This window comes from Thrips palmi, unplaced genomic scaffold, assembly GCF_012932325.1.
Source record: "Thrips palmi isolate BJ-2018 unplaced genomic scaffold, TpBJ-2018v1 HiC_scaffold_6, whole genome shotgun sequence".
NCBI lineage: Eukaryota > Metazoa > Arthropoda > Insecta > Thysanoptera > Thripidae > Thrips > Thrips palmi.
Window position 1 is genome coordinate 824,112 of NW_023144633.1, and position 18,262 is coordinate 842,373.

The following is an 18,262-nucleotide window of genomic DNA, read 5'->3' on the forward strand; positions in this document are numbered from 1 at the left end:
AAAAATAAATAGATGAGAAATGGAATAAATTTTACATATTTAATGCCTAGGTTTACAAAAATATCAGATTTGACAATACAACTTATACAAAGCATAATTCTGAAACAATAATTAGTATGAATTCATAGCAAATAACTTAAAATGTTCATATGAACACCTTAAAGTGTAGAGGGCCAAGGACAATACATGGATCGGGAGGATGTGACAAAGTCAGCAGAAAATAGTCCCTTCAATGGAAACTGGGCAAGAAAACTTTAACTCCATTCCGTTGATGGAAACGCAGTAAGATTCGATAATTGGCTGAAGGAGATAACAACTTACCCTGGTCCCTCTCAAAGAAAATTAAAAATACAAAAATTAACGAAGCAAACATTGCAACAGCGTATTAAAATTGCAGGAAAACCTAAAGTAACATTAATATCACTCAAAAGTAGTATCATGCTTAAAAAGAAACCATTGGCAATTGAATGCAAATAGAATGAGAAGTAGCTTAATCAGCTGAAAATCAAATAGTTAAAAAAAAATCTAGCAATGGAGGTCATAAACAAGAAAAAGGAAACTGAAAAGGAGGAGAGGAAAACAAGGTTTCTCTTTGGGGTCGAACAAAATCGATTTCGGGAGGGTTTTTTCCCACTATGAAGAGACTTTTAGGAAGATCTCAAGGCATGTAAGTCTATCAACAACATTATCGCTAGGACTTTGGTCAAGCTTTTTCTTAAATGCAAGCTTGTACATTTTCTCCAAGAAGGGAGGATTGCAAATCATAAAGGGACCAGAAGCAAACAAAATCTGTTCACAAGACAATGCTATTTATGATCCTTCATCAAAGATTATGCAGAGCAATGACTGATGTGCCTCTCAGTTCGTTACCAAGGAAAACTCCACAGACATTTTACAGAATGTCAAGGTAGGGTGCTCCAAGGCAACAGGCACAGGGGAACTCAGCAAATTTAGGTGGTGATCATCAATTGAATTCACCAAATTGGTCCAAACATGGATAACATGAACTATGATCCAATTACTCAGAGAGCTTCAACATCAAATAAAGACAAGGGTAAATCGCTTTACTTGAGATAATTAGGCCTTGCTGAGAGATGGACAGTAGGCTTAGATCAAGACCATAACAGTAAATAATAAAATAGTAACACAATGAAGAAAAAAATAACCTTTTTCAAAATTTAAAAACTGCCCCCTTCCGAAATGTGCCAGTTCTGTATGACAGACAAAACCTACATTCCAGTTGTGATGTTATCAGTCTGTTGTAAGCACTCATGCATACAATATTTGACCAAACAAAAACTTACAAAGATCTACTGAGACAACTCTGCATCCCACACAGTTACAAGATGCATAAGACCAAATAAAAAAAGAAAAGAAAGTGAAAACTGGCTAGCAAAATAAATTATGAAAAGACACCATAGATAGAATAAATTATGTGTAGCTATCCAAGAAGGCAACTGAAACAAAGTCCTGGCTAAAAGAAAGTCACATGGAAAAACTGATTTAAATTCATTGAGCTACAAAGTTAGTTCCTGGGGGGAAATGGGGGCAAATAAACTAGGTCAAATACTATTCAAAGAACAAACAGTACAAATGTTCAATTCATCTCAGAACGGCTCTAACATAGCTTGTCTTTGATGGAATTACAAGTTTAGGCAGCACTTAAGTGGTCATAAGAACTTAAGGATACAACATACAGGTACCCCGTTCAAGTTCATCTGTGGGATATTACCTATTCCAAAATCACAAAATGTCATGACCAGATGGTAAGTAAACTAGACTGTTAAATGAAAGTTCTCAGTAGGCTGAACCTGCATCTAAAATCATGGACAGGCAAACATCAGCATGAATACAAGAATTTAAAAAAAAAGTGCATTACATCTAAATAAATCTCTGGACTTAAATCTAATATATTCACTTCTGTACAAGTAACTTTCTAAAGTAGTCAGTATTAGCCTTTCCTTTAATATCACAAATATATGACAAAAAAAAGATGCTCCAAGTGCAAGGAGGCATACATAACATAGAATATAATTTAGAGGAAACTTAATAGTTCTTAATGCAGCACTAACCATAGTTTAAATTGAAAAGCGATGTGATATAACACAAACAGTTCATTAATGCGATGCATAAATGTAGCCAATAAAATGAAATTGTTGTCATGTAAAAACACTCCTTCAACAAAATCTCAAAAATGGTCCTAGATATCTAACATTTTAAAAGTGCCAAAAAGGTGCACTTGATTACAGAGCTCCTGGCAGCAGGGATTATCAATCACATTACAAGAGATACCAAACAATTCCAAAACCTAGACCTGGAGTCATTTCAAGGGTGTATTCACGCTCAGTGATGCCTCGGTGGTGTACAGTTAAGGACTGGATCTGGACCTTACCAATATTGCTCCAGGGCCACCTCGGCATCAACCAGCGTGAATGAAGCCTAACTGAAGACAGACCATTCCAAAAGCCACAGTTAGATGATGATTACTGAGTCCAGAAAGAATACTCTCACCCAATATAAAAGTCAAGTCAATAAAGCTCCTAATAAACAACCTATTTTCAACACCACATGATGTATGATGATAGTTTCCAGTAATGTAGATCATGTAGTATTTCATTACGCTTCCTAACATAACAGAGGTTTTTGATTGTCTAGACTGTGAAAATAGATATTGTCATCTTTTAACATATTTAATTAAAATTGCTCATCTCCAAGGGTTTTGTTTATCTAGAAAAAATAGAGAGTAATTCGAGTAGAAAGGCAATGATCATCCAAGTTTAACTACAATACTTCTTTCGCTAATTCTCACTACCAAGTATAGTGTGATATGATTCACGCAACTGCTCTAAACAACAACAGTTGAAGTCAACATATTGATAGAGATTCAACAAATAAAATATAACCAGGGTACAAATTAAGTTCATGTACCATAGTTTCATGTAAACAATTCTTCAATGGCTGAATGGACAAAAGTCTGATTCAAGACATACAAGACCTATATTTTAAGGCATCTTCAGACATCTAAATTATGCTAAATTTAGCCACAGAGAAAATTAATAACCCTTTCCCCAATCTGTGTGAGACAATAAATAAATTTCATCAACCTGTACTCACGTGTATCAGAACAGCTGGCTTTTAGACTTTCCTTTTCATATTTTTCAACAAACACAAAAATCACAAGTGATAAAAATATTGCAATATTAAGTATGTTCAACTAAAAACCATCTTCAGCTTGTTTGATACTTTTTCTGATGAGGCAAATAATTGATTGGGTAGAATCAGAAAAGCAAACCAATAAAACATGTATTGTCTACATACGCAACATCAAATGTAACTCACAAATCAAATTAGTACCTTCCTTCTACTCTTTCCTAATTGGGCAAAGTTTTTCCTCGCTATCTACCACCCAACAGGTACTAATACTGAAAAATATCTCAATTAGAGAAGTAACACAACTAAATGATGACTTGTGCACCACATTACCCACTAATGACGGTATTGATAAGCGAGGATTTTTCTATTTAGTCAAGATATAGTAACATTAAATAGTTACACAATCACATTGATTTCATAGCTATACAAAAAGGACAAAAATTTCAGAAGAAACTACAAAATATTTTAAAGTCTTCAATGGGTACAGAGGTTGATTTTCCCATTTTTCAAGTTTGATAAAAAATAGTTACAACAAAAATTATACACATCAAATTGCAAAAGATTGCCTGACCCTGTACATCTTGGTGTTTTGGTTTACTTACATCAATTCATAAATGACAAGCCGACAACATAACACAGTTCATTAGGTGAAATTTGTCTAAGTTCAATGGTGATTTTCATAAGAAAGGATTATTTGAATGGCTTCCAGAATTGGAATTGGGTCCCAACTGAAAAGAGATAAGCTTGTTGTGATTGACAGGCGCACATTCTGACTTGTACTGCAGTTTTATACTTACTACAAATGGATTTCCAGTTTGCTCCGTATTCCAACTTTTAGTTGGGAATGTGAGCGATTGACTAGTAGGAAAGGCTGAAGAATTGACGTGGAAGCCATTGACTGATGATGCACCATTCATTCCAACAGCTGCACTGGACCCATTCCATGCAAATGGCATTGGTTGGTCTGAGCAAAAACGGGGAGCATGAGATAATTTTATTGATTATTATTAATATACATAAGCAACATTTGATGGCAACAGACCTGACTGCCTAGTTTGACCAGACAAAAAAGGGTTGGCTACTGCACCTTCAGAAACGTTCCAGGGACTCGAGACTGGATCTTAATTTGCAAAGAGAGAAGCGCAAAACAATTTAAAAAATGTACATAAGTTTAAACATACATAACACTACTGTAAAATGCGAAATATAAGATAATGACACTTACTGGTGAAGGGGTTGGAAGTACTGCCTCCACTATTGCTGTCTGGTGGAAAACCAGATGAAGAAAATCCTCCTGGCTGGGGTGAGGTTCCAAAAGCTGCCCATGAGGGTGAGGGTGCAGGTTGTGCTAGCAATAGAAAATATATTAATGAGAGAAGTTTTCAAAACATTTTAAAAATGCTACACATATACTGACTAGGCTTACTTTGTGTCCAGTCAGGTTGAGCACTGCTAACAGTAGGGTTTTGATCAGGCTGTTGGGATTTCATTAGACTATCCAAGTCCTTGAGGGCAGCATAGCGGTCCTCTGCAGGAGGTTGTTGGAACATGGTGCCACCACCACTTGAAGATTTCCTTGCGTTGACGCCAGGAAAACTTTGAGATGTTGACAACGAATTTCCCGAGGGCATACCTGCAGGAAGTTAACAAAGACAGTTACAGACTTGATCAAGACATGTTTTCAATCACTCTCACAAAAAAAAAACTAGAAACATGTTATTGCTTTGATCGGAGTAGTTCAGGAATGTTTCCATGAAGAAATAAAACTTTTCTGAGCAAAGTTGTGGGATTAGAGCTACACAAAATAGCAAATTTTCAAAAACAAAAAAAAAAAAAAAAGAAAAGAGGTTAAATTAAAAGTATTATTAGCACCACTTAGTACAAAACGCAAGTTGAATAAGTGGTCCCTACTCCCTACAAAATGTTTAACACAGGTCTACAAGCAGTCTATAAATTTCCCTGCAGAACTAAAAGCCTTGGGAATAGTGAGACTTTGTGATATCCAGCTAGTTGAACACATTTTACCTAGGATGTAGTTAACACCAAGACAGAAAATTTTTAAAGAGGATATTATTTTATGCAAACTAGCAGCTGGATTGAGATTTAAAAAAATAAAATAGAACAACATGCAGTGACAGGTGTTGATGATTTTGTGGCTATGATCATGAAGTGAGGGTAAAACAAAGCCACACACGAGCCCTTTACAAAAATAAAAAAGTGGTTCAGGCAGAGGGGCAATTACTTGCACTCACTCCAGCGATTGGGGTTGAATTTAGATGAAAAACTGAAAGCATCCCCATTCAAAGACAGAGCGGGAAAAGTAGAGGTTTGACCTGATGCCGCTTCAAAGCTTGACAGAGGAAAACTTCCAAAGAAGTCTGTTTCTGAAATAAAGGTAGAATTTGAACATGTACATGGTGTGAACTCCATTAAAACATCATATAAAAACAACATTTGGTTTGGAGAATGTCTGCAGACAACATTTTAAGGTTGCAGAAGCATGCATTCAAAGTTTATAAAAACTGGGTAACCCGTACAGTTGAAATTAACACATTTAAACTTACAACTGAAACAGAGAAGTTTGATATACACAAAACCCTGTTGAAACTCACCATTGGAAGCCCCAAATATGGGATTATTATCAAAATCAGCAAAATTCATATTAGAACTGGTGTTGTTGGAAGGGGATACTGATGGCATGCCAAATGGATCAATTTTATTTCCAGAAGCACTGTTGGTATTGGAAGCACCTAAACTTCCAAAGTCAACAAGAAATCCTGATGACGTATCATCTGGAGTAAAAGTACTTGGAGCTGGTGGTATCTGGAATGATTGTTAAAAAAAAACTTTCATTAGAACACTATGGAGCCAAATTAAAGTACCAAAATAATGCTGATGGAGTAAGACACATACAGGATGACTAACAGTACTAAGTGATGGCAGAGTAATACTGCCCACTAAACTTGAGAGTGGTTTCACGGGTGACATGGCACTTGCAGTATTAGATGAGTTTAAAGCTGATGTTGAAGATGAACTAGATATGCCTGCTTGGGACATTGTTGAGGCACCATTCAAATTAGCCATGGAAGGGTCTATGTAGTACCTGAAAATTAATTGGCAAATTTTAAAGTCAGTCCATAATTAAGTGAAAAGTTTGTTAGTTAAAAGAAAGTACCACAATCTCACCTTTTCTTTTCATATTTTGCAATCATGAAATCCTTAATTCCTTGCTCATCTCTGGCATCATTTGTACGTCCTGGTTCATACAATCCAAGCCATATTCTGCGGCAGTACTGAGAGAATGGGAAAACACTGGTTATAGAAGTCATCTGACTGGTACATGCTGAATGTGTCAGCACGCCCAGGCTTATCATGAGTGAGATAAAACAGCCAGATGGGGAACACACCCCCAGGAATGGTCATGCTAACCAGATATGCAGCTCAAGGCTACAAAAGGCAGCTATTTATATAACATTGGCCTGCTTTAATTGATGCGATAAAAACATACCTCATTTCCTTTGGATGATATAATATCAATTTCATCTGGAGTAAAAGTAGCCATTGATATGGACTTCACTCGATGAGGTGGAGTGAGCCCTCTCCTGCAAAATTGAAAACATTAGGACATGGTGAGAAATAAGATTAAATAAGTTGCGAGGCACAGTTAACAAAGGAAGTGAGCAGACTTCATTGTCAAAGACATAATAAAAATAAAGATTGATAAAATGATGAAGCTTTGGTAAAAAATAATGAAAAGCCGAGACAGAGCTTGGAATTAGTGCAAAGAACAAGTAACATTTGCTAGAACATTCCTTTGACAATAAAATATAATGTTAAAAAATTTGATGGATTTACACTTACGTAAAGTATGTCAATAAATTTAAAAATAAAGGATGGGCGAGGGGCTTACGCGAATAGAAGGGATTGGTATATTACTTTTTACCATCAAAAAACATTGAGTTTGCAATTTCAACCTATGAGTCATAGCTCTCCAACCACTTCAACAGTTATTTGGTTAAGGAAACACGAGACGTTCTACGGTTCGTGGTTCGAGGAAACAGAGAGAAAATGAACGATGACAACTTATAAAAAAATGAAACAGGAGACAGCAAAATGAATAAAATTGGGCAAACGAGATAGAGAAATGTCATAGCAGAGAGAGAGTTGGATAGTTGGATAGGCCCAACGCTTCTGCTGGAGGTACTTACAGAAGCCCTGAGCAGGAAGTGCAAACAAAGGACCCTATTGTCATGTTCACATAAGTAGGTCCTCTTTGATGACAGTCGAAACATTGTCGATTTGGAGGATTTGACACTAAATCACGTAAAATTTTGAGGTGTTTTTCGTCCTGTTTCTTCCTAGCGGAAGCCATGTTGAAACTATTGCAAGATGGGAAACATTACTACACTTTAGAGAGGGAGGAAAATGCAGGGGCACAAGAGTTGTTGCCAGATGCAGCACAATTGTTAATGCTCACTCGTCGTCCCGCTTCAACTATTTGCTAATGGCACATTTCCCTGGATGCGTTACAGAGAGGAGCCTTCTCTCTTTCAAAATAGTTCACCTTGAATTTGAGTCTCTCGGGGTCACCATAGATGGGCCCATTCCCCATCCCTCATAACTCATCAACTTCACCGCATTCAAGGATTTCTATCGTTTTTCTCTTTTAATTATGCCTTGTCTCTAACGGATTCTAATACGGGAGAGAAAGACGTAGTTCTTGTTCTGAACCTAGCTGAACCTGCTGTCAAAAATTTGGCGTCGGCAGTGTGGTACCCATCGCGCGCGCGACGTAAACACTACAATGGCGGGATTTTTGCCCATCTGTCAAAGTGCCGATTATGCATTGTCGATTTTGGTAAGTTGAACATACGTGCTGTTTTTTATTGATTTATTCTTTAGGTTTGTACTCGACCATATTTCGTATCAGTTCTTCAACTATGTCTTCAAATATGTGGCCTACCATATGTCTCATGTATCCCTTAACCTCAACTCCTTGCCATATACTTGTTCCTTCTGCTTCTAGCTTGTCTCCGACATTGAAAGCCAGCTGAAAAACTTTTCGACAGTGCTCAATGACACAGGAAATGGAGAAAGAGAAGGTTCGGTCAAAGTGTACACTTGTGAATCAGTCTCTCAGATCGTACATTTGAAGGACAAGCCACAGTGTGACTTTGTAGCCTTGTTTGTCAATGAAAAACGTTTCAACGCTATACATGAGGTATTGACTTTAGCTACTTAGACATTTTTCGTACTTGATATGTTCATACACTGTGATGTCATTTTGGATATTCATTTATTTCGGCTATACATTCATTCATTGAAACACACTTGGGGTCTAGTCATGATACATCCATTCCTTTTTTCAGGTTGAGCAGAATCTACTGAAATTGGATCAGGCTTTCATGTTTGACCGTGTATGTTTAATTTGTGACAACGTTCAAACAAGTGGTGGGTTCATGCCAAAAATCCTTCACCTGAAACACAAATATCAATTACACGCTCTATGGGGAAATCTAGAGGTACGTAAATACCATGAAACCCAAAGACACTGTTACTGTAGCCCAAAATTTGAACTGGAACATTATATTTCAAACCCACAGGGTCTAGACTAAAAGGCGCCTTCGATTGTTTCTTCAATTTATTTTTATGGTGTTTTATTTTTTTAGGAGGAGTTTGTAGGTGTCTGCAAACGCCTTCTGAACCTTGCATCAGCTGTGTGTGGCGCTACCACAGGCTTCCCTCTCGTTACTCATAAAGTATGGCATGGAAGATCAGGCTCGCCCCATGAATTCTCCACCTATGAGTCTACGCAAGACCGAACATTTTGATTTCTGTACTTTGTTGTATCTACTTATAATTATTTTATTTAACAAACATTGTGTGATTTAGATGTCTTTAAAACTTTTATTTTAAGTAAATGTGTTATTTCTGTAGAGAATCGCTTGCTTCATCTTCCTTTTCACGAGCATATTGTTCATTATTCTCGTCCGACGATTCACCTCTTTTGAAAGTCCGCGCCTCGCGGCCTTCACATCCCTTCCCCTTTCCCATCCCCCCCCCCCTCCTTGCCACTAAAGAAGTTAACCTAGGTTAGTTCCGATGGATCAATATAAACAGTCAATCAACAGGTAGTTTGGATTATGAAGTGAGTATCCTGGGTTGTTATAAATCTATGATGGGTCATATGCAAAGCCCTCTCATAGCTGATCATTTTAACCGAAATCGCTCGCTCCCTTTCATTTTAAGTTAATTTAGTCTTTCATTAGACCATTGTGTGACTTGTAGTGCAGCAATATAGCAAAGAGGTAAGGTGGCTTTACGTCTGCTGACTAACAGTAAATTTCATGAAATAAAATGTCTGTTTTGATAGTTTAGTGTAGAAAGCAAAACCTTCCTTCAGTCAACTATAACCTGAACTCCACACTACGAGAGTGCAATTTGGATTTGTTTGTTTTGAGTTTCTGGTTTTGAAGTCTTGATCCTCAATTTGTTTCAGGATCAGAATTTGAAGTTTTTACTCAGAGGATGTATGACGGAGAACATGAACGTATCATTCATCATGATGGCTTTTCGTGGCATCATCAGGAAACTTGGATTGCGGCGGCTTCTTTTTCTATTATTTGCTTCCTTTTTTCTTATGCTGGTTCTGCACAGTTCTATGAAACCAAATGTTAGAGATATGTTAGAGCTTAACAAGTGTCCCGCATGTTATGGAGTCTCTCTTTGTAACGATATACTGCAAGGGCCTGATGAGGTGAGTCACATTATGTTTGGCATTAAGGTATTAGGATCATCATGATGCTAGATTTTGTTGCTAGTGGCCTTCTCATGAAAGGGATTTGACTGTTTGCTTCAAATGTACTTGTATTTGCTTTTCAGATTTCTATCAAATTTGATTTTTGGGGGCGTCTGGGACTACTTGCAAACACTTTTGCTACGAAGAATGTTTATTCTGGCTGGTTTAACCATCAAAGAGTGATAATTAAACGTCTTGGCCATGATTTTGAATTACAAAATATGGACAGTTCTATTTGTCAAGCCATGAAAATTGATAACAGTTGTAATGATCAAGTGAGTAAACCTGCTCTGAAAGCTATTTCAAGAATACGAATGGTAAAGCCAACATCATTTTAAGTCTGCTTCTTTTATTCTAACTTGTAGATGAAGTCAGTTGTGTTTAAAGTTATAAGTATGCGCAACTCTGTGGAGAGACTTTTAAATGAGTCAGCGAATTTAAACGATTATCGTCTCAGACTGTGCCCATCAACAGAACATGTTGACACCCTATTCAGCCCTATACTGCCAAAAACTAATGGTACAAATTCAGTCAAACTTGGTAATGATCCAATTACAGCCAATATTTGGACTTTGCTTCTAATCAACCCAGAGCCTCTTCTACTGCAAGTAAGTAGTAGTCCTTAAGCTTTGTTCTATATTTTTGTTCTGAATAGTGTGTGATTTAAATCTTCATTGCAGATCATGAGAGCGGAAGATGGCTGGCCTGTGCCTCACTACTTGGGTGCTTGTGGGCGTATTGCTGTTGCCTTAAATGCAGGTGAACCATTGATTGATTACCACAGGAAATCGTGGCCGGAAAGAGCTGGGTAAAGTTTAGTTCCTTCTAATAAATTATTTGTGAATAATTGAAAAAGTTCATGTGTGTTTCTACTTTCAGATTAGCCCTTCAGCTCCTTTTAGCAGCAGACCGCTTCACATACTCTCATCCTAGATTTGCATTCTATTTATTGGATGCATCTGCAGATAATGTAGTTGTGAATGATCAGGGAAAACTTTCCTTCATAGATCTGGAACATTTTGTGGTTGTTGATCGTCATCCATCAAGTAAGTAATTGTATGGGTTATATAGAAGAATTCCTCTGAGTGCCTGTACATTAGTCTATGTTTTAAGTGAACTGAATTTTCAGGTGTTCCTGATATGTGGAATGAGACTCATTTCAGTGAGTTATACATGGACTGTCCTGGTTGCAACACATTCTCTCCATATAATATATGCAATCACCACATTAGTGATCACAACCATTTTATGATCTGCCAGGTAGTTATGGTTCCTTTCCTGGCATATTTTTTTTCTTGATGTCTTATGTTACTTTAAAAAAATTAATGTAACCCTTTTTTGTAGCAACTTCTTGCTCCAGGTGTGGGTAGCAATGATAACTACTTACCAGGTGGTCTGTTGCATTCGTTTCCACCTGAAATACAAAAGGAATATCCACAAATGGAGCATTTTTTGAATGAATGTTCAACAGGAGCGTCAACTGATCACATTAAAAGTGCCCGACGCCTAAGAGATATTTTAAATATTGCTTCCAAAGAAAGTCCTCTGTAAGTCCCTTTAATTAAATCAGCATGATTGTATCTACTGTTGAGAATTGCATTAGCTCCAAACTGAACTTGGTTTTCTATTTCTGCAGGTTTGGAGATAGTACTTTGGTAAACACATGGAAATATTTCTAAATTATTTTTATATTTAGGTTTAAGGTATGCAAAGCACCATTTAATGCATTGTTTTCCAGTTTGTGATAATAATTTATCAAGTACTGTGTATTTTAACTGTTACCATTAAGTTTTAGTGATCTCATTTTAATTGGAAATATTACTGTAACTAGTGTCAAGATATTTATGCTCTCTCACTCTCATTGTTCTCTCGACATTAAGTGTACTGTCAATTCATCTTTATTCTCTTATTGTTTGTAGTAGCTCCTTGAAAATTACCAAGGAGGGGCATTTTACCCTATATTTTTCTTCCCCAACTTACCCCCTAAGGTTGCCCAGTGGGCCCAGACTGACAAGTCTTTGACAACCAGGCTGCCAAATAAATAAAACGTAAGAGGAAAATATTTCATTTATTCCTACATCACAATTTACATACTTGATTTCAAGTCTCTGACAGCCTTATTTTGCATCCCAAGCTAAGTTGATCTTGATATTTCATTAATTCATATTTCATTCTTTAATAGATCTTTAAAAAAATTGTTATCTCTACCATGAAATTCATGTCTGGTTAGCCAAACCAATGACTTCCCATGCAATCTCTGGTCCACTCTGTTTGACAAACCCAACACCAATGGAAACCGCATTGAGGCCTGGTGCATATCATATGCATGCAGCCCCCTGGAAACATCCAATGAATCTCAACTACTGAACCATAAAAAAGATTGAGGAAAAATGTGTATTCCTACTCACCACTCCTCTCAGTTGGTGTGCGACACTTAGGACAAGGCTTAGTGGTAACACGAATAGCTGCTTTGGTTGCCTCATCCCACCTGGCCTAAAAAAATCAACACCACACTGACTGATGGTTTTCAGTTAAAATAGAAATCTGCACCCAAATTACTCACTTGACTGGCACGAACGGGGTCTACATTGTACTGACAATTAGAGCCAAGCTGTCCTGTATCATCTGTCTCAACATCAGAACATTCTCCAAGATGATAACCTTGCCGACATTGCCGACAAAACACGAACTGGAAGGAAGAATGATCAGAGAGATACAGACAGTCTTTTCTTGTAATATCTTAAATGCATCACATGCAACAATACCTCACATCCATGAGCACAATGGATTTTTCGGCAACCTTCTGGGGCCAAAATCCCCATGCCACACCCTGGTTGTGGGCACAAAACACCGCCGGCTTGGAGTACAAACTCTTCAGCTCCAAATCGCTGATACATGGCATACTGAAATTGGGAGACAAATGGAAAATGTCAACACAAAGATCCAAAAAGTTACCTCAAAACCAGATCTTTTCCAATATTACTTGCTCATCAGTGAGTAAGTGGAAGTGATGCACTTCCTGGATGAGGGAATCTGCACAGCCAGCAGGGCATGGAAGGGTGTATCCTAATTCTGGATGTGACCAGAACTGTCTGTCTCTGAGGCGAGAAATGCAGTACGCCTGGAAACAGTCCAGGCATGTCACATGCCCTTCATGGCACGGAAAAACAAGAACAGGGTTCCTGCAGAAAAACAAACACAGATTTTTAAAATTTTTAAGAAGTCTTGAAAAACACAACTTTCAGTAACTATGATCATACTTAATTTCGGTGCACGCAAGACACGGAACGTCTCTAATATTTGTTTTTACCAAATCCAGAGGCACAGTTTCTTCATGTTCTCCCTGAGAAGCGTGCTCTGAGCATTTAAAGAAAAATTTAGCAAACTGGGGTGCGCCTTCTTCTGGACATTCCTGAATACAAATGAAATCAATAAGACATTTTACATCTTCAAGTAAGCACTAACAATGAAAAATTCTTCAACATACCTCACATGTTCCTGAGATTTTCTGCTCTTTCAATACATCATCCCAGCACTGTGGATCCCTGTCAACTGTGAATGCACCACTAGAACAAGTTGCACATCTTACTCGCAACTTCCCGGGCCTCAATTTCTTACATGGATGTGAGCAGTATACATAAAAGTGAGCTCTTCCATGTTCAGGGTCTGAAAAAAAAAATTTAAAGTAAAACTAAAATTCAAATAAAATTAACTGAGGGGCACAATAAATAAATAAAACGCACCATTGTTCTTCTCTAAATTGTTCCGTTCATTGGCAGTGAGCTGCCAATCAACAAGTGTTTCATTCATTGGACGAGAACCTTCTACATCACTCTCGTCCCCATTTTGTTGTTTCTTATCAATGTGACGAATTTTAACTGCGTGTAAAATGCTTTGTTGGCCTAAATCACATTCCTTTCAAAAATAAAATTAAAGGGGTTACGTGACTAAAATGTAAAACCATCATAGGATATGTATTTTGACTGACAGTAACAAAACTATATTTTAAAAATTACTTTACCTCAATCACAATACAATCCATAAGTTCTTTCCCAGCAAATATTATTTTAACATCATCTGGAGATAAACCTAACTTTGGTGCAATCTTTTCTTTCAAATTTCGTATGTCCCATTTCGGGTCCAACTCGACTGACAGAGTGTTACCAACACTGGATTTAATGTAGACGCTCAACGAATTTGACATCTTAATTTTGGGAGTAAATATCAAATGTAACAATACTTGAATTAAATACCGAAAAAAATCTAGCATTCTGTTGCCTCATCCTTTTGTTGACCTTTGTAGTTCCACCTATCGCCACGGCGGCGCTGCGGGCGGGGAATTCTTCCGCACCCGGTTCCGCTTGGCCAGTGGCGGGAACGGGGGATACTGGCCAGGCCCGAAATCGAAACTGTCGAAACGCGGCGCGCTCGTCGTTACAGTGGCAGCGTGGCAGCGACAGCGAGAGTCAACATTTGCCCACTCTCGATGGGGGACGCGGATTGAGCCCCGCGACGTCCGGACGGGAGGGAGACCTTGAAGCTTGGAGTCCGCGGAGAGACCGCCCTGAATAAGGCACGAGGCGCGAGGCACGCGACGAGGTTCCGCGTTTGAAGCCCGCCATGTGTGTTTGCCTCCCACGAGGACCGAATGCCGAATACCCAGGGCCCGTTCCATGACGCCCGACAGGTGTCCTCTGGGGCGGCAGGGTGTGGGGTGACCTTAGCGATCCCTCACTCTCGCATGCGCCCTCTCGAACGCGGACATGGTCAGGAAGTCCCTGGCGGTCATGGTGGTGCTCATGGTGACGGCGGCCGGCGACTCCGCCGAGGACATGGCCTCACCCTTCTCCGCGGCCACCGAGGTCGCCGTCCAGGAGGTGTCGCGCAGGGGCCTGCACCGCGCCATGGCCTACGTGTGCTGGGGCCTGGGTGAGTGCGGGTGGGAGCGCGCTGCGTCCACTTTCACCAACCCCGACCGTCACCACGATGTCCGTGTGCTGCAGCCGCCGAGAGGCGCCTTATCCTCGCGTTGTCCTCGGCGGGCGTGGCGGCGAGCCTGTTCCGCGGCCGAGTCCACACGACGGCCGCCGCGGTGGAGGCCGCGCTGCGCGAGGGCGGCGGCCAGACCGCCATCCTGGTGGACTTGGACTGCCCCGCCGCCTCGCGGCTCCTCGTCATGGTGATCGACTCTCTGGCTTTCACCCGTTTGTACAATGCTTTGGGGCTTCCTGTTGAACTTGCGCCTCAACTCGCAGGCGTCGCGGCTCCGTTTGTTCGACCAAGCCAACTACTGGGTCGTCCTGGACAACGGACGCCTGGAGTCGCCGAGTCAGCTCACGCCCACGGACCGCACCGTGAGCTGGTCGGACGGCGCGGGGGTGAGCACGAGTGTTCGGCAGCCTACTCGGCCGCAGCGTGCACTGGAACACGTTCACCGTGTCCTTGTCCCCAGGAGGAGTTCCCGAACCCCGAGCTGGTGCCGACGGGGCGGTACGGCGCGCAGAACCTGGAGGACGCCCTGCTCCCCGACGAGAAGGTCCTCCTGCAGGTGGTGCCGCCGTCGTCCAGGCCGAGGCCCGCGGGGGAGCCACCCCTGCACTCGCAGGTCAGTCATTCCAGCAATCGGCCTTCCGGTGTGGCGGTGCCGGGCGGTGCTGAGCGCGCACCCCACTGCGAAAAGGCCAAGTACTGACGTTCCCTCCGCCAGGTGTCGCTGCTGCCGCCCTCGGCGCTGCGCGTGCTGGAGACCCTCGTGGTGCTGAGCGACAGCGACGTGCTCTTCGTGCAGGCCGCGCGGGGCCGGCCGCACAGCGACACCGGCGGCACGGCCCCCGACGACGCCGTCCTCGACCCCTGCGGCCCGGGCCGCCAGCTGCAGGCCTTCGTCGTGTTCCGCAGCAGCATGGCGCGACCCCTGCAGGTGAAAAAGGCCCCACGGTGGGACTCGAACCCGCAGCCGCGACGTGTAGTGTCCGCAGTGTGCCCTTGCCGCAGGCGTACCTGGCGGCCGAGGGCTGCGCGGCGGACGCGAGCAACGACACCTCGTGGCGGTGGCTCTTGTCCTCGGCCGAGGAGCGGGCGATCCAGCGCAGACGCAGCGACCTGGAGAACGCCACGCTCCGCTCCCCCATCATCGTGAGGGCGACGCCGAGACGAGTGGCGTAGCGTCAGCGTCGCAGCGGCCCAGCCAGGCCCAGCCTGACTCGATTCTCATTTCTCTTCCAGATCAACTTCCCCCAGTTCTACACCTTCATCGACGACCTGCGCGAGCGGAAGCGCGACTACCGGCCGAAGACCAACTTCCCCGTCGTCAGGAACATGGCGGAGCAGGCCAACTCCCAGTGCGCTCACTAACCTTCATAGACGGTGGCTTTGCAAGCCTTTCGTCGTTTTGAGACATTTTCTTTCCAGTATGTTGGTGTTTGAGCGGACGGACTACGGGTACAACAAGGACGCCAACGGCATGTTCGACGGGCTGATGGGCGAGCTGCAGCGCTTCGAGTGCGACCTGCTCTCCACGGCCGTGTACGTCACCGACGAGCGCCTCTACATCCTGGACTCGGTGGGCGAGACGTTCCCGCTGCGGACGGGCGTGGTGTACCGCCTGTCGTCGTCCTCGCGCTCCGCGGCCAACCTCTACCTGCAGCCCTTCTCGCGCGGGCTGTGGCTCGCCGTGCTGGCCCTCATGGCGCTGTGCGTGCTGCAGCTCGTGGCCACCACGCGCTCCTGGACCCAGCCCAAGCACGTGGGGGCCTCCTGGACCACGGCGCCGTACAGCGTGGCGGACTGCTTCTTGGCCGTGATGGGCGCGCTGTGCCAGCAGGGTGAGCCTTGCGTCCTCTGCACGGTGGGCTAGAAGACCGGTGGAGGGCGGCCAAAACTCTAGACGCGTTTTGAGCTCCAGAGTCGCTAAGTGGGACTCAAAGCGAACGTGTGGCCACCAATGGTTTGCTCTCCGAACGCGGTCGGCCGGGGCCCAGGTTCGAATCCCCGCGGCAATATTGTTGTTTTAGGCGCGGACAGGACGCCGGACTCGGTGTCGGGCCGTACCGTCATGGTCATGTTCCTGTTCACGAGCTTCTTCCTCTTCACGGCCTTCTCGGCCTTCATCGTGGCGCTGCTGCAGGCGCCGCCGACGCCGCTGCGCACGCCGCAGGAGCTTCTCGCGTCGCACATGAAGATCGGCGCCATGGACGTGGCCTTCATCCACGCCTGGTTCAGGGTAGGCCACCACGCCCAGGGTGCTGCTGCAGGGCCTGCAGGGCCTGCACTGGAAGTGTCTCGCTCACTAACAGCGCGTCTCCGCAGGGCGAGGTGGACAAGGCGGTGAGGGGCGTCGTGGGCGACATCTTCGTCAAGAAGATCAAGACCCACGAGAGGCCGGCCTTCCTGCCGGTCTGGGAGGGCATTGAGTTCGTCCGTCGGGGCGACTACGGTTACCAGGTCAGAGTCGCGCTCCTTCTCAGAACGGGATCGCCTTTTGACCCAAACCCTCGCCGCCGGCTTCGACCTGCCTGCCTCTGCCGCCAGGCCGAGATGAACGAGGCGTACCACGAGATCCAGGAGAAGTTCACCGAGGGCGAGAAGTGCGACCTGTTCGAGATGGAGCTGTTCCCGAGCGAGGCCCAGATCATCGTCACGGTGGAGAAGTCTCCGTACCGCGAGGCCTTCTCCAGATTGTAGGTGTCGCAGTGTAGCGGCTTGGGCCTTGCCCGGCCTTGCCCGGGCCTCCCCTAACTCCCTGGCAGTGTTCGGTGGCAGCGCGAGACGGGGCTGGTGGACCGCATCGCGAGGCGCTGGTACGCGTCCAAGCCGCGCTGCGAGTCCGGCGGCCGCGGCTTCATGGCCATCGGCGTCCGGGAGGTGGTGCCGCTGCTGCTGCTGCTGTCGTACGGCTGCGTCATCTCCCTGCTGCTGCTGGCCGCCGAGATCCTGTCCGTCCGCCACCGGCCGACGCCGTGCTCGAGGCGCCGTACGGCCAACCACCCCGTGGCCGAGAAGGCCGCCGTGCCCCACAAGGCTCTGGGGCCGGCCAGGACGGTGTGGGTGGCGGAGGGACCCGCGCAGAACAGGCCCGCGGCCGGTGTCCGCGACCCGGGTGCGCTGCGGAGGCGGAACCTCGCTTGGCAGACGCGCGGCCTCGCCGTGGCGCAGTTCGCGGCCAGCCTCGAGAAGCAGCACAGTTTCGACTTCTCGTGATGCCGCAATGCCATGGACATTTGCTCCTACCATACAGGCTGCTGCTTCAGAGGCGTGTAGCGCCTGCGAGGTAGGCCACTGGTCCGTCCCGCAACGCATCGGCGTGGAGAC

General features: G+C 43.9%; 5 protein-coding genes across 9 annotated transcripts; 3 read left to right on the top strand and 2 right to left on the bottom strand.

The window, feature by feature from the left end:
- Positions 1 to 20: 20 nt before the first annotated feature.
- LOC117651543 (arf-GAP domain and FG repeat-containing protein 1) lies at positions 21 to 7,942 on the bottom strand. Of its 4 annotated transcripts, none has more exons than XM_034395629.1 (12): positions 7,718 to 7,942; positions 7,362 to 7,532; positions 6,662 to 6,755; positions 6,340 to 6,446; positions 6,067 to 6,256; positions 5,766 to 5,976; positions 5,406 to 5,537; positions 4,580 to 4,786; positions 4,379 to 4,501; positions 4,196 to 4,273; positions 3,951 to 4,117; positions 21 to 3,881 (listed from the first exon to the last, which is right to left on the bottom strand). In XM_034395629.1, exons 1-12 carry the CDS (start codon positions 7,777 to 7,779, stop codon positions 3,831 to 3,833), a joined length of 1,593 nt encoding a protein of 530 aa, XP_034251520.1. In that variant the 5' UTR covers positions 7,780 to 7,942; the 3' UTR covers positions 21 to 3,830. The 4 variants fall into 4 exon arrangements, with proteins under 4 accessions (XP_034251520.1, XP_034251521.1, XP_034251522.1 ...); XM_034395630.1 differs by having other exon boundaries at positions 7,631 to 7,769; XM_034395631.1 differs by lacking the exon at positions 5,406 to 5,537 and having other exon boundaries at positions 7,718 to 7,779.
- Positions 7,870 to 9,094, top strand: LOC117651546. Its single transcript, XM_034395637.1, has 4 exons — positions 7,870 to 8,011; positions 8,180 to 8,374; positions 8,523 to 8,675; positions 8,823 to 9,094. The coding sequence occupies exons 1-4, from the start codon at positions 7,958 to 7,960 to the stop codon at positions 8,982 to 8,984; spliced, it is 564 nt and encodes a 187-aa protein (XP_034251528.1). The 5' UTR covers positions 7,870 to 7,957; the 3' UTR covers positions 8,985 to 9,094.
- A 105-nt stretch (positions 9,095 to 9,199) lies between these two features.
- LOC117651545 (divergent protein kinase domain 2A) lies at positions 9,200 to 12,012 on the top strand. 2 transcript variants are annotated; one of them, XM_034395635.1, is made up of 9 exons: positions 9,200 to 9,301; positions 9,653 to 9,910; positions 10,036 to 10,227; positions 10,318 to 10,560; positions 10,633 to 10,760; positions 10,832 to 10,998; positions 11,082 to 11,212; positions 11,297 to 11,499; positions 11,589 to 12,012. In XM_034395635.1, exons 2-9 carry the CDS (start codon positions 9,686 to 9,688, stop codon positions 11,629 to 11,631), a joined length of 1,332 nt encoding a protein of 443 aa, XP_034251526.1. In that variant the 5' UTR covers positions 9,200 to 9,301; positions 9,653 to 9,685; the 3' UTR covers positions 11,632 to 12,012. The 2 variants fall into 2 exon arrangements, with proteins under 2 accessions (XP_034251526.1, XP_034251527.1); XM_034395636.1 differs by lacking the exon at positions 9,200 to 9,301 and adding an exon at positions 9,317 to 9,461 and having other exon boundaries at positions 11,589 to 11,631.
- Positions 12,005 to 14,278, bottom strand: LOC117651544 (E3 ubiquitin-protein ligase parkin-like). The gene is made up of 9 exons (XM_034395634.1): positions 13,974 to 14,278; positions 13,696 to 13,867; positions 13,440 to 13,618; positions 13,213 to 13,364; positions 12,936 to 13,134; positions 12,718 to 12,855; positions 12,516 to 12,641; positions 12,361 to 12,445; positions 12,005 to 12,288 (listed from the first exon to the last, which is right to left on the bottom strand). The coding sequence occupies exons 1-9, from the start codon at positions 14,220 to 14,222 to the stop codon at positions 12,179 to 12,181; spliced, it is 1,410 nt and encodes a 469-aa protein (XP_034251525.1). The 5' UTR covers positions 14,223 to 14,278; the 3' UTR covers positions 12,005 to 12,178.
- A 1,699-nt stretch (positions 14,279 to 15,977) lies between these two features.
- On the top strand, positions 15,978 to 17,878 carry LOC117651956 (glutamate receptor 2-like; the record flags this gene model as incomplete). Its single annotated transcript, XM_034396583.1, has 7 exons — positions 15,978 to 16,087; positions 16,178 to 16,293; positions 16,364 to 16,776; positions 16,966 to 17,174; positions 17,261 to 17,395; positions 17,483 to 17,631; positions 17,701 to 17,878. Coding segments are annotated over exons 2-7 (1,107 nt in total), but the record flags the coding sequence as incomplete, so codon positions are not given.
- Between the last annotated feature and the right edge of the window lie 384 nt (positions 17,879 to 18,262).

Excerpts from the sequence above, each read along its gene's own strand:
- LOC117651544 (XM_034395634.1), bottom strand. The coding sequence starts at position 14,222 with ATGCTAGATTTTTTTCGGTATTTAATTCAAGTATTGTTACATTTGATA. Across the intron at positions 13,868-13,973 it reads TGGATTGTATTGTGATTGAG|GAATGTGATTTAGGCCAACA; the intron begins GTAAAGTAATTT and ends TATTTTTGAAAG. Across the intron at positions 13,619-13,695 it reads CAATTTAGAGAAGAACAATG|ACCCTGAACATGGAAGAGCT; the intron begins GTGCGTTTTATT and ends TTTTTTTTTCAG.
- LOC117651545 (XM_034395635.1), top strand. The coding sequence starts at position 9,686 with ATGACGGAGAACATGAACGTATCATTCATCATGATGGCTTTTCGTGGC. Across the intron at positions 10,228-10,317 it reads ATAACAGTTGTAATGATCAA|ATGAAGTCAGTTGTGTTTAA; the intron begins GTGAGTAAACCT and ends TCTAACTTGTAG. Across the intron at positions 11,213-11,296 it reads ACCATTTTATGATCTGCCAG|CAACTTCTTGCTCCAGGTGT; the intron begins GTAGTTATGGTT and ends CCTTTTTTGTAG.
- LOC117651543 (XM_034395629.1), bottom strand. The coding sequence starts at position 7,779 with ATGAGTTATGAGGGATGGGGAATGGGCCCATCTATGGTGACCCCGAGA. Across the intron at positions 6,257-6,339 it reads GCAAAATATGAAAAGAAAAG|GTACTACATAGACCCTTCCA; the intron begins GTGAGATTGTGG and ends ATTAATTTTCAG. Across the intron at positions 5,538-5,765 it reads CATATTTGGGGCTTCCAATG|AAACAGACTTCTTTGGAAGT; the intron begins GTGAGTTTCAAC and ends CCTTTATTTCAG.
- LOC117651546 (XM_034395637.1), top strand. The coding sequence starts at position 7,958 with ATGGCGGGATTTTTGCCCATCTGTCAAAGTGCCGATTATGCATTGTCG. Across the intron at positions 8,012-8,179 it reads ATTATGCATTGTCGATTTTG|CTTGTCTCCGACATTGAAAG; the intron begins GTAAGTTGAACA and ends TTCTGCTTCTAG. Across the intron at positions 8,375-8,522 it reads GTTTCAACGCTATACATGAG|GTTGAGCAGAATCTACTGAA; the intron begins GTATTGACTTTA and ends TCCTTTTTTCAG.